This window comes from Nipponia nippon, unplaced genomic scaffold, assembly GCF_047370975.1.
Source record: "Nipponia nippon isolate SJK-2023a ecotype South Korea unplaced genomic scaffold, ASM4737097v1 scaffold_7, whole genome shotgun sequence".
Lineage (NCBI taxonomy): Eukaryota > Metazoa > Chordata > Aves > Pelecaniformes > Threskiornithidae > Nipponia > Nipponia nippon.
Genome location: NW_028262391.1, coordinates 31467363 through 31480942, shown reverse-complemented (window position 1 = coordinate 31480942; position 13580 = coordinate 31467363). Strand labels below are relative to the sequence as shown.

Sequence of the window (13580 nt, the reverse complement as noted above, 5' to 3'; positions counted from 1 at the left end):
AGCTGAAGCCATCAGAACATTACAGAAGCTGGACTGCATACACAGATTAAGTCAGGAGACAAAGCAAAGACATTCACCCCACACGTGAAGGCTTGCTGGGGACAGAAGCACGAATGCAGCCTGAACTGAGTCCATGCAGGGCGAGAGAGGGGGCTGAGCACTCTGGTACCTTTGTTCTGCACTAGCATCCTGGCTGTCATGCTGCAGCAGGTGGTAGCTGTGTCGATGATACGAAGAGCTCTTGTGCTTTTCTTCAACCTCGTCCCTTGGGCTATGGGAGGGAAAAAAAAAAAAAGAAAATACCATCATGAAAGTCTATTTCAGCTTGGATATTTGCTCACTCCACTTCTCATGGGAGATCCTGACAGAAGGTCTAAAACAAACAAAAACCCCACACCTATCTGCACAGATCCAAAAAGCAGTAGGTGTTATTTAGAAGCACTAAACACTCAAACTTCTCCATGCATTTTTCTGGGGGCCTTAAGAAGGAAGAAGTAGCTCAGCTCTGCTTCAGGCACTAACCAAGAACAATCTCCTGACAGACATTCATGCAAGACAGGTAAGCCACTACTCCAAATGGACAGTACAGCATATTTCAGTGAATAGCATCATCTTGGGTTTGTTTTTCCTCAAGTAATACTGATCACTGGGGCAAAAATCATCAGCGATTCTCAGTTCTTTCAAGTGTCTGAGGAAATGTGTGAATTTGATAGGTTAGCTCTACCAGACAGAACAGAATTTTAACAGTGAATCCAGTCCAAGTTTCATAAAGATTTTGAAAGCAAATTGCACGTGCTTCTAAGCTGTAAACTAGGTCTATCTGAATTCAGCTTGCAGGAAGATCTTTAGACAGAAGTGAGCACTTGTTACTTTCACATAGGCTGATGGCTTGACTGAGTTGGAATGTAAAAAAAAAAAAAAACACAAAAAAACCCCAACAAAAAAAAAAAACCACCTCAGATCCAGAGATACCAGAGATATCTGATCTGGTATTCTGATATAAGAAGCCCTGAAGAATTCAAAGACAGAGTGGGACTGAGGGGAGTTGCAAACTCCTATAAAAGTATTTTCTCAACTTCAAATTATGAGCAAAAGCAAAAACACTGCGTAGAGACACTGCCTCAGTGCCCTCCCCAGAGCCATCAGAATTGAGATTGTTTCCTGAAGCAGCATCCTCAGGTGTGGAGGCACAAGGTGAGGCCTTTCTCTTGCAATTCTGATGGGAGGGAACAGCCCTCAGTAGTTTGAGGGACAACACTGACACTCTCAGCCTGCTAGCCTGGTTGAAAAGGAAGCTGTTTGCAGGCTCTCATGGTGCATGCAGCCCTGACCTAGACAGACTCTGGAAGTGACACATCTCTCTGTTCCTGTCCCACTTGGGGACTTGGACTTGTACTGTTTATATTTCCAGAGTACAAAAAAACCAAACCAAAACAAAAAAACCAACTCTTCTCAAGTTTCCATTCCCAGGTGAAAAAGAAGGCCTGTCCCACTTGGGGACTTGGGGGACTTCCTGTCCCACTTGGGGACTTGGACTTGTACTGTTTTTATTTCCAGAGTACAAAAAAAACCAAACCAAAACAAAAAAACCAACTCTTCTCAAGTCTCCATTCCCAGGTGAACAAGAAGGCCAATAAAGTAGACTTTTCACCTTCTTAACAGAGATCCTTTATGCTGCAAGGTTGTTAGAGCTGGCCTAGGAAGTTCAGGACACAGCATACAGAGACCAAGCATGCAGGAAGGTTGAATCATCAGACCCTTTAAGGAAAGGAGGGAAGGAGAACTGCTCTGGTTTAATCACAACGTAAGAGCTTTTCACCAAACTAGCAATTTGGCAAGTGCAAAGAAATTGCCCTAAGCAAGACAAACCCAAGTGATTACCTGTCTGCCATGCTGTTCCTGGTTTCTCTGGTTATGTCAGGAGCTGCTGGCCATGGCTGACTCACAACACTGTCAGAAGATGCATTTTCCTGAGTTAAAGCAGTCTCCAGTAATGATGGAGCATTCAGTCTGTCCACCTCCACTGGAGGCATGTCCAAAGAGTGGTGGCTGTGCTCTGAATTGTGCCGGTTCCTTGGAGACAGCAAATGCAAGGCTGAGGCAGCGGATGCCATACTGTCTGCATGATGACTGGGCTCCAGCACCTCCGTAGGTAGCCCTGATGGAGCTGCCGCAAAGCTACGTTGCAAGGTTTCGGAAGCAATCTCTGGGATATCTTGGGACATGGCTGTGGAAGCAGAGGAAATGACATCTGGCGAGCGCTCACGGGTGGGAGAAGCCTGGGGCACCACCAAGGGCTCCACCTCCTGCAGTTCCAGTGCTAGGGAGGGGTTTCCTGGTGTGACCTGAATTCAAAAATCAAACAAGAGCCTTTAGGGTAATGTGGAGACACCCCAAGAACCCCTGGTACCTTACATCAACCACCTCTGGAAACAGCCAGCTGTATCCTTTCCTCACGTGATCCCTGTGCTCCCACTTTATTCAACAGAGAAGGGCCCCAAGACTTGCAATGGGCTCTCAGCTGAGCTAGCAACACACTTAAGCCAATGCTAGTTTGAACACACTTTCAGAAGAAAACATAACACCAGTTCTACCTCCCTGCTCTGCTCCAGGATCCCTTCTCTTTGAGGGAAAAAGTTTTAACATTGAATATCTTCTGGACTGAAAGCTTATTTCAATTTCAAGCTTTGGTCATAATCTGTTTTACATCACACCTGGAAAGAAAAATTTAGGAATAGGAAATGATTGTTTCAGACCTGTCAGACCAATAGGAGGAAGAAACCTTTCCAGGTAGCACTGTCTCCTAACACAAAGGCTGAACATGGCCAACCATTGTGATAGTGACAGCACAAGCTAGAGCTGTCTCTAGTTTTCAGAGACATGCTGTTTTACGTGAGGTCAAGTTCCATTAACAGGGGTAGAAACCTGGCTGCAGATCTGTGCCAGCAGCTTTTTTTCCAAAGGGCAGATGCTGTCCCTGTTAATATCCAAAAAAAAGTCTAATTTCAGCTTGTATAGGCCCATAGAGAGAGGTCCCTTGGCCCATGAGGAGAAGGAAGGGAGCAACATTCAGAGCCTTACTGGAACAGGTGCCTTTGGTGTTAGTTTGTCAGAGAGGCCTGGGATAAGAACTGAATGGCTCCTAGGACTAGTCTGGAGACTGCTGCTGCTGCTACTCAGCGTAAGGCTGGTATCCAGCTGCATCTTGGGGCTCACAGTCAGGTCTTCCGACGCCCTGCAGAAAAGAGAGACACAAACAAATCAAGCAGGCCAACCTAATGATACAGGTCTGCACCAAACACTCGAGGTAATGAGACGGGATCCACAGGTCAATGGAGGAGCCCAACCCAAACTTTACTAGTGTTCTCCAAGCCCTTGCTCTTTCCACCATGGTCAGCTACTCCCTGTCAACTAGCACCTGCATCTCCTACTCCTCATACAGCCCAAAGAGATATCAGGTGGAAACAAACAAACAAGGGGGCATCGCAATCTCTTAGAATTCGAGGGGTCAATGAGAGAAGAGACCAGTTATATCTTCAGTGCACACTGCACCGAGTTTAGGGAGAGATAGGACACTACGGGATAGGTCTTTGTCCTTTTCCGAGCCCCCAGAAGTGAAGTTTTCACCTGTTACACAGCCCAACCCACCGCAACACTAGTAAGATTTTCCTAGCAGTCCCAATTATCTCCCTGTCCTTGGTGGCTGCAGTGTTCTCTTACCTGTAAACAATGACAGCCCTTTGGGAGAAGCATGTAAAGCAACAAAACTGAGATGCAATAAGAGAAACCCTGTGAGGCACAAATTAAACACTATTGCTGGCCCCTTGGATGACAACCAGCATGCTCCAAGCTGCATTAGAGATGCAAACAGTCGCCCATATAGGGATGCTGGGACTCAGGCCAGTTTCTAACTCTGGGTACAATCTCCCCTCCTACAAGGTATGCTACAGGTCTGTGACACCCTGAAGGACAGTATCAGTTCAGCTGCAGATCTATTATTTAATACATGCGCTATTTACCTGGGCATAGAGGCATCCGTGACAGAAGTGCTACTCATGGCTGTGACTGCAGTCAGGGAACTGACACTGCTGCCTGGAGATACAGCTATCTATAAGAAAATACACAGCCGTCAGGATGTGACAAAAAAGTCCAACAGCAGAACTTAACCTGAGAATGCTGGCTCTAGAAGAACTCCTAAAGAGTCTTTGGTGAAGAAGGAACAGGAAAAAAAATACGTCGAGTTGTGCTAGGGTGCTCAGGTGCTGGTCAAAGGCAAGCCCCAATACATCCTTATCACATGAATCATGACTGCTTTTATTGAGCTCTCCCAAAACAGGGCTCCGCACAGATCCCCATTTTGTTCTTTGAGCTAGACTGCCCTTGTCAAGGTCTGTTGCCACTAGTGAGGCCAGAGTCTGTACAGGGTTCAGGTCCTGCACTGCCCATACATGGAATTAGAATGCTCCAACACACGAGAAGAGTTATTGCTCATCTAGCTAGCTGGCTAGCAGTGAAGAGTACGGGGGATATGCTGTCTCCCACTGCTGCTTCTGGCTACCAAGTAACACCTACAGAGAACACCAACATAAGCACACAAGTACTCAGCTAGGAAAGTCGGTGTGGCCAAGCTTCTTACGCTTGACAGTGCTTATGGCAGAGAGCAGAGAGAGAGCTAAGCTCAAGGCTGCATCCACCCTACAGTGGTCCTGGGGCCAACAGGAAAAAGCCTGCCATGAAATAGGTAGCAGTGAAAAGCCAGGTTTAAACTGAACAGTTACACTGTTTAAACTGAAGAGTGAGCTGCTCCGTGCAGCAAACAGTACGTGCAACCGTCAGCCCATCAACAACTCTCTGCTCCCTTGGGACATCTTTGCATTGGGAAGGCTACCCACCCTCAGGCACATAATTACCTCCTGCACTCAGCAACTTTGCCAGCAACATCAAAACCTTTAGGAGGAGTTTAATTTATTCTTTGCTCCCCAAGTTGTCACCGGGGTGGCGCTCTCTCATTACTCAACTCAGCATGAACTCCATTTCTGCACATCTCCATGTGCCTCATCCAGGCTCCTCCAGTACACGTTCAAGCTGTGGTGACAACCATGCGCTCCTCCGTTGGAGGGGGAAGCCCTGCCTTAGGATGTGTACGTGGAGTGCTGCTCACGAGCACTCTCCTCTTGCCTGTAAGAACTCTATCAGCATGGCAAATAACTGCTGACAGTTAATTTCTCACAGGAAGGCAGAGAAAACACAAACAGCACAGCTTCTCACCAGTGGAATCCACACCTTGTAATTAAGTTGCAGATCACTTTTCTTAAAGGATGCACTTTTAAAAATACTTTTTAATTTATGTCTATCCCATTCTAAAAGCATATGGAGAAAACTACACAGTCACAAATTCAGTACAGAGGCACAGAAGCAGGCTATAAAGCAAGAATATCTGAGTGGGTTTAAGAGAAACTAACATGACACTTGGATACAGAGTGGCCAAGAAATAGTGAGCTCCTACACTTCTGCTTGTTGGCATAACCAAGAAGGGGCAGCAGAAACCTGCACTGAGTTAGACAGATGCACACTGTCAGTGTCAGACAGCCTCTAGAAATGCCCAGCAGGACCCAACAGTGCATGATGCAGCACTGCTCGCCATGCACATGTGACAGAGCATTAATAAGAATTCTGTGTTTCCTGATTGCTCCATCAGAGCCCCACTGAGGAGTAAATGAATGTTTATGGCTCTTCACCAAAACACTGTTATCCTTTGCAGAGATCACCAAATCCTGAGGAACACTTCACGTGCTTCCTGATACCAAAATCCCTGGCGAAAGTACAGAAGACTTGCCTTCTGTACAAGTTCAGGCTTGTTGTGTTAGATTCAAAAAAACCCACCAAGCTACTGGATCGATAATTTGCAGATCTCGTGCAGAAGATGTTACAGTCCCATCTACCTACCTGATCTTTTCAGACATTTATTCCCACAGGATCCCATCAGACAGCATACGCAGAGATGGCTTATTTTCTTCCATTATAGTTATATCACAACCCCAAACAACATGTGTAAACCAGTCTCCCAGTTATTTAGCAAACCCGTATTTCTACACAACACAGCTACATCAGCAGTTTTGCAGCTGAACACAGCACTCGCAACACAAGCTTAGGCCAGCTTAGCATTTTAGATGTACCAACATGTCTTTACTCAGTTTGGTCACTTGCACAGAGTTTCCGTGGGATCTGCATTCAGCTAACAGAGCCTATTGGAGTCATTACTGCCTAGGAAAAGTTCCCAAAGGTATCAAAATCCAAACCCACCCCTTGTGCCACCAATAACAGTGCTGCTCTCTGGTTACCTGCTGAAGAGATGTACTTGGTGTCATGAATGCATCTGGAGTCATCAGCTTAGGTTTGGCATCATTTGAGAGAGACAGAAAGTCTGCTGGTACAGGCAGATCAGCAATACGCCGCAGGTCTGGTTGAGAGCCATGCACTGATCCTTTTTCAGATCCCAGCCCTTCTGTGCTTAGATCAGCCATGTGGTCTGGAAAGGCTTCCAAAGGAGAAATACAAATCAATTTACAGGACCTTCCCCCAAAAGCTAAAGCTTTAATTCCACAAAGTATGAATTTATGCCATTGTCTGCCATACTGGATTCCAAAAGAACAAGTGAAAACCCTGCAACAACCTAATCAAAGCTAAGGGCAAGGCAAACCCTTTGTCACGCTTACTCTTTGTAGGCTAAACAGTGGATGTTATCAGGCTTTGATAATAAGAGATCCAAGCTTCCTTTCTTCCCTAAATGCAGGGCCAATTTCACAGCCACATCCCAGAATGGTGAATGAACTGAAAGAGCACGCTACACACAGTCCAGTCCCCTCTACTCCCAAAGCTCTGCTGTCACTGTAATCTCTTCCACCTGACAAGAGACAAACATCAAGTTTCTGGCACAAGTACCAAATCACCAAGGAAGGTGAACTCAAGTGCGCACAAAGCATTAGCACTCCTAGCCTAACATGTCCCCATGCTCCATGCTCGCATCAGGCTCTAATCAAGTGGCCTGCTTCACAGCTGGTCCATATTCAGAACCCTTTATGCAATGACACCACTCTATTCTATTACAAAGAGGCACCAAAGCTGCTCTCCTGCTGCCCCTCTTCCAACAACCTTTAAAGGCTCAGCAACACTGAAGATGATTTAACACAAATGCTCACCAAATTCTTCATGAGAGCCATGGGAAGGCATGGATGCACTCATGTCAGGACTATGAAGAGGCTGGAATCTAATCTGCACATCCTGTAGGGCCCTGGGAAAAAAAAACCAAACAAAAACAGGTATCTCTGGTTAGTTTATGAATCACAAAGAGAAGTCTAATGCTTAGAGGATTCCTCTTCATGTAACTGATTCCCTTGGAATATGCTTTAGTGTTTTCCGCCCATGACAGAAGAAGCAGAAGCTGATCCTCATTCAGCTGTGCCACCCAGTTCTGGCATCCAGGGTATTCAAGAGATGTTTCCCAGCACTTACACATGAGCACAACTCATAAGTCACTGTGTACTCATGGAGACAAAAATACTAGCTTGCCACAGCACCATGCAGGGCTACTTCCTGGTAAGGCCATACTGAACACACCACAGCTAGAAGTTTCTACGGATCCAAGTAGTTTTTGTTATGAGCAAAAGGAATTGGTAAGTTAAATTTCTATAGGTCAGCGCAGGATTAGGACAACTGTAGACAGCTGCCCATGGCAGCTGCTACACATACTCACTTGGTGTGCACACAGAAGAGTTTTATTAGCACGCCTGCTGCTGATTCAACAGCCCCGGCTCCCTGAGCACCTTCTGTAAATGAGACAAAAGAAGAATATGAAGCTGGATGGAAACTGCAGACAAACTAGTAGAAAACCATCATATCAGATGAACCAGCAGCAGAGAACCAGCACGATACAGCTTCATCACTTCTACATTTAAGAGGTAGATTCACCCTGTTAAGGGAAAGTGTATCCTACACTCCCTTTACTTCTCAATGTGAGAGCAATCAAATTTTCCCTAGTTCAGTCAAATAAGCCCGGAGGAAGGGGGCGGTGGCGGGGGGGGGAGATACTTCACTAGGTAAAGAGGAGGAAGCTGAGGTCTGGAACTGTCAGTGATTTGTTCTGGCTGTTGAAGAGACTGGTTAGATGTATTTTAAGAGAGACACACTAGCTTACATCATACAGAAGTTCGGACTAGGGCTCAACCATCCTTCCTGGCTGTAACCAACTGCAATTATGAAGAGCTCTGCAATAACTTCCCATGAGCCAGCACTGACAACATTCACTCAACACCTGTATCAGTCTCATTGCTAACAAACCTAAGGAGGCTGAGTAGAAAAGATAAACCTAACAGCCCATTAAAAAATATATTAGGCATTCCTATGCAAATTGTCCTAATTATCTGTGCACCAATCAGGGACCTGAAGCTTCAGACCCAGTCTGCTCCTGACTTGCTACATGTGTCTGTCATTTTTCCTTCTGCATTTCAGAGCAATGCCACTAATATTGACAACAATATGAATTAACTATAATTATGTACAAGAAGTGGCATAGGGAAGCACATCATTCCTGGACTATCAATACAGCTGTATCTTTCTAACAGGAAATATGTTGACGTTGTTCAAAGCATCTTTCCAAATTTTACTAACAGAAAGGCAGGAGAGCAGGAGCAAACCAACAGTTGAAGAGAGCCAGTGATCAAGGAATGTCTACATAGGACAGTTCTCCACAGCATTCACTATCATATTCACTGTAGTAACAGCCAGAAGAAGACATCTCATGTGTTTTTCCTCTAAAAAGAGAGTTACTTGCTCATTTCTATTGCAAGAAGCTTTGTGGCTTAGGAACATGCCTTCCAGAAGTGATGGAGAAGAATCCCACCCTTTCCCTCAACTCAAACTGCGTACTGTCCTCACATCTATCACAGCTCAGGCAGCACAATTCAGAAGCAACCAATTGGTTTCTCAGACCCCGTGCTCACACCTCTGATGTTTAATTACACAGTTTACTCAGACAAGCAGTCACAGAAATATAGCCTGCCAGTTCTTCCAGGAACCCTTTTGCTCCTGTGAGCCTGCATCAAACTGTGCTGGAGGGAAACTCAGCCCTATGCTGCCAGAGAAAGTTGTCCCCTGTGTTCTGCTGAGGGCAACAATGCTATGTGATGGCAAAAGTGTCATGGCTCAGATACCAAGCAGCTAATCTTTTTCCTTACCTTAACCAAAAGGTCACTTGCAGTCACTTAAGCCCACACAGCCCTGGAATGCTTTTTTAACAACAAACACCTCAGCGGAGTTTCTGTGTGGTAAGTGGCAATGGCTACAACCTGGGTTGGGAGGTTCAGGTTCAATATTAAGAAATATTTTCTTTAGGAAGGAGTGCAGCCCTGGGACAGGGCACCAGAGCAGAGACAGAAGTGTCATGTTTGGGGGCCTTCAACATGCAACTAGATGAAGCCATATGTGACCTGATCTGCCACCAGCAGTAGTCCTGCTTCAAGCAGCAAGCTAGACCAGACACCTCCAGAGGTCCCTTGTAGCCAACTCTACTGTGTTTCCCTGAAGTACTCTAGCTACACAGGATGTATTTCATACAGACTAAGAGAAGAAGAGAGCCAGCCTTGCATGAGAATGCCAGAACCAGTCAGGAAAGGAGTCTTGATCTCACAGCAGCCAAATTCTCTTCATCACCTACCTACACTCAAGTTGTCATTTTCCTCTTCTGCTGGGAGCACTTCAGTGTGCCTTAACCGGCAGCGGCTCACTGCCTGGATGCCAAAGCTTAGGACTGGGTGGGTAAGGAGGAACTCGGAGATGGAGCTGAAGTAAGCTTTGCCCTCCTCTTGGTTCTGCATCAGCTCCATCACATACAAGACCTGGAAGAATCAGAAACAGTAAGTCACTGGGCTTTCAGAGCAGACCATACGCACATGTATGCGGACTACAAAGCCCTAGCACCTGAACGAGATTTTGGAACAATGGAAATAACATGAGGAATAAAGCCTGGACCATTTAAATTTGAAAGGGAACACCCAAGGCAACCTCACAGTCCTGTCTGAGTCAATGTTGATCAGGAACTTAATCATACTGTTCCAGACACAGGAGTCTCCACATGAGAGCTTTACTTTAGAGTGAGAAATAATCCTTAAGGCTCCTCAAGATTAAATCAGCTGAATTGTTACCATTCGTCATCTTATGGTGAAATAGCTGAGGCCAGCCTCTACATTTTTAGCTATTAATGTGCAAATCCTAGACCTAGGCAGCAGAATCAGTCACACAGATGGTCATTTCTCCTTCTGTCACCATTACCCACACAGCCAGCAATAAAATGAACCACCTACTTTCCTCTGCACATCGCTCAATATCAGATATTCAGCGGAGAGGTCCAGGCAAACTTTCAGGCTGGGAAGAATATTCGTGGAGCTGAAGATATCAGGAGAAAAGCTAGATCCACGAACAAGGGGGCGGGAGGGGTGCAGAAAGCAAGGCAGATTAGCACAACCAGAATGACTGCTTTGAAACTGCATTAGTTAAAAAAAAAAATCTTAAGGATTTTACAGCCATATTACAGTGCAACCACCCACTAGAACAAAAACATCATTGCAGAAATCAGTGCTGACTTCAGCTAAGAGACCAGCATGGAGATCACAGAATAGGATCTAGATATAGATTCTGAACATTTAAATGAAAGATGACAGTTTGTCATTACTTAACATGTTCCACAAGAACCAATGCTACAGATTTAAAAACAAAAATCCACCAAACCAAAATAACCCTTCTATAGGTTACAGACTTTCTGTAGTAAGAGGTGGAAAAAGCAGCACTCAGCTGGATGCCATATTCTTCTCATTTTAAGGGGGCAATTCACAAGTGGCTTTACACATGCATGTGATCTGACAGGCCACAATCCACCAGAAGTAATACCAAAGAACATAAGTTGAGTGAAGGGATGGACTGAAGTGGAATTTGAACTTCTGGACCTATATGGCTCTGCAAATAAGCCCTGTATAACTGCTTAAGCTCTGTCAACATAGCAGTGTCTTGTTATTTAAAATCAGAAAAAGCAATAAAAGGAAGACATCCTAGATTGGTTTTTACTATCTAGTATTTTTACAGAAGAAAGCTCTCAAGGAGTGCAATTTGGAATGTCTCTCCTCATCCTACAGGTACGTCTGTGCTCTACAGACCAAAGTGAAGACAAACAGGTCTTGGTAACACCAAGGAGACTGTATAAAAGGATCAACCTCCTCTCTCTTGCCAAAGCTTGACCTGACAGTCTGTCACAGCCCTGATAGCTTTCAACAGATAGATCAGAGTGGCAAAGGAGGAGGCTCTAACTGGGGCTAGAGTAGACTCTATTGCAGATCAAGGATCTCCTTTGCAAAGTAAGTATACCTGGACATTGAGAGCTTTGTTATGATCCACTGCTCAAAGTAAATCCAGCTCTTCAGGGGAGCTGGCATATCAACACCTACCGGACAGTCTGCAGACAGGTCCATGACACAGTGCACCACATCTTCAGTTCTCTATTCTGATCTGCTCCTGTGATGAGAAATCTCCAGAACGGAACCCTGCAGGCACAACAGAATTAAGATCTCTTAAAGAAGATCTGGTCCTTCCTATAAGGGTGTTTCACAGAAAAGTTCCTCACAAGCTGTCCATAGCTGATTTTGCCCAACCGTGTGTTAAAGTTCCCAGAAAATCTCTACTTCTGAGGCAGATTAGAAACCACTATAGCTCTCGTAGATCTCAAGAACCTTAAGGCCACAACTGACTAAAGAAAGAATACAAATGAAAAAAAAAAAACCAAAACAAAAGTTACTTTTTAATCAACTGCAGTAGAAATTTGGAGGATTACAAGCCAGTTAGAACTGACCATACCACAAACCTGAAAGCACTCATCAATTTAGAATTTTCATTGCTTTCATGGAATTGACACTAGAATTAAGGTCAGTTTATACTGTGCTCCAGAGCCTTATTTATTTCTCCATCACTAGAAAACTGACTACAAAGAGGACAGGACTTGCTCCTCTCACAACCCTAATTTTTTACAAGTACAATGCAGTTACAAGGAACCCTCCAAAGCTAGAGTTAGAAGACACCACTAAACTTTGATAATCCGAGTACAGGATTAGGAACTTACTCTGGGTCTTGTTTTTTATGGTTGTCACAGAAAAGCAGGCAGGAAAGAGGCCTACCATCATGGGGTTTCCACTCATGAAGACACCTAAGAAAGAATCAGAAAAGACTGAGCATGCAGGGAGTAGTAAATAAGCAATATACAAGGTGGGTGCTGAATGCATTACCCCTTGTCCAAAGACAGCATTAAGTCAGCAGCCACCAAGTGTTATCAGCTCATAGCTGTTTACAGGCTTATATCAAATAAGGAGATCACAGCCCATGCAGCCATAGATTGTGACCAAAAAAAAAAAAAAGAAATCATGTGTTGGTATTTGGTTTGGTGTCTTAACAATACAGAAAAGAAGTCAACATTGAGAAGAACAGCTCAGAGCAGCTTTCTTCATTTACAGGAACAGCGCAAAAGAGTCTGACTACAGCCTACGCAAAGCACAGAGCTCCTGCTTCCAGACACAGCTCTTTGCTTTCTTCCCCCAAGTTCATCAAACTTTGAGCATACAGGATATTCAGTGATACAACTCTTTTGCAACAAATTACTTTACAAACATTCACCCTATGTCTTTATAATGTCCTGAGAACGACCATTGCAGGTGATTCTCTAACAAGGAAATTCTCACAGAGAAAATACTGCTCTCTGTTCCAAGATCCTCCATTTTCCAATTCTCCAGTTACCTTGGCTCGTCTTGCCCCTCAATATAGATCTGCCAGAATTTGACAAAACCATCATGACTTGCTGTGGCCAACACAGTTCCATCTGGAGAAAGTGCTCCCTCACTCAGGCACTACACAGAGAGGGGAAAAAAAAGACACAGAAAAGTGATTTTATAGCTCTTCCTGGAGAAAGAGTACTCTCTTCACACAGGAATTTGACTAACAGTCTGATAGTATATGAGGTCAGAGGGATTTCCAACAGACATGTCACCAGGCAACTTAACCATTCACAGAAGAACTGACAGGGCTTTTTTTGCAATAATTAACAATCACCTTTTCCAGACAGCGAATTTAAGTACAATGGATTGTGCTGCCACTGTTCCCACTGTTACTCATGTTATGAACAGAGCTCATTTTGGTTTGGGATCTTCTGGCTTTTCGCAGTAATTATTATCTCATGATCATAATTGTTTCATCTAAGCGATACAATTAGTTTGTCATCACTCTGTTCAGGAAGTGAAATTGGACTCAGTTGTTTATTTTATATTTGAAATATCACCCACTGGATACTCAGCTGCGGTCCTGGTCCACTGTACTCACAGATATAACTATACTCACTAGGGAAATCATAGAAGAATAAAGAGGACATCGGGCTTAATTTTCCCCTTCTCATCCAGCAGTAAACCACTGCAGTGTTAAGTGTTCCATTTACCAGGAGATATAACAACATAGTCGAAATACAGCCCAGGTTGTCAAATAGGCCCTTGGAAATA

The 13580-nt window shown here is 44.5% G+C and overlaps 1 protein-coding gene across 4 annotated transcripts in view; it reads right to left on the bottom strand.

Moving 5' to 3' along the window:
• The window catches only part of EDC4 (enhancer of mRNA decapping 4), a 41516-nt gene that overhangs the window by 17168 nt on the left and 10768 nt on the right, over window positions 1–13580 (bottom strand). For all 4 annotated transcript variants that reach the window (XR_015700452.1, XR_015700453.1, XM_087739307.1 and 1 more), the window contains exons 8-19: window positions 12829–12938; window positions 12161–12244; window positions 11493–11588; window positions 10359–10461; window positions 9713–9893; window positions 7754–7826; window positions 7200–7291; window positions 6342–6538; window positions 4020–4108; window positions 3082–3235; window positions 1882–2345; window positions 170–271 (exon numbers count right to left, since the gene is read on the bottom strand). Coding sequence is in view for 2 of the 4 variants with exons in the window: in XM_087739307.1 (XP_087595433.1) it covers window positions 170–271; window positions 1882–2345; window positions 3082–3235; window positions 4020–4108; window positions 6342–6538; window positions 7200–7291; window positions 7754–7826; window positions 9713–9893; window positions 10359–10461; window positions 11493–11588; window positions 12161–12244; window positions 12829–12938 (1745 nt within the window). In the remaining 2 variants the exon portion in view is untranslated. The remainder of the gene's footprint in view (window positions 1–169; window positions 272–1881; window positions 2346–3081; window positions 3236–4019; window positions 4109–6341; window positions 6539–7199; window positions 7292–7753; window positions 7827–9712; window positions 9894–10358; window positions 10462–11492; window positions 11589–12160; window positions 12245–12828; window positions 12939–13580) is intronic.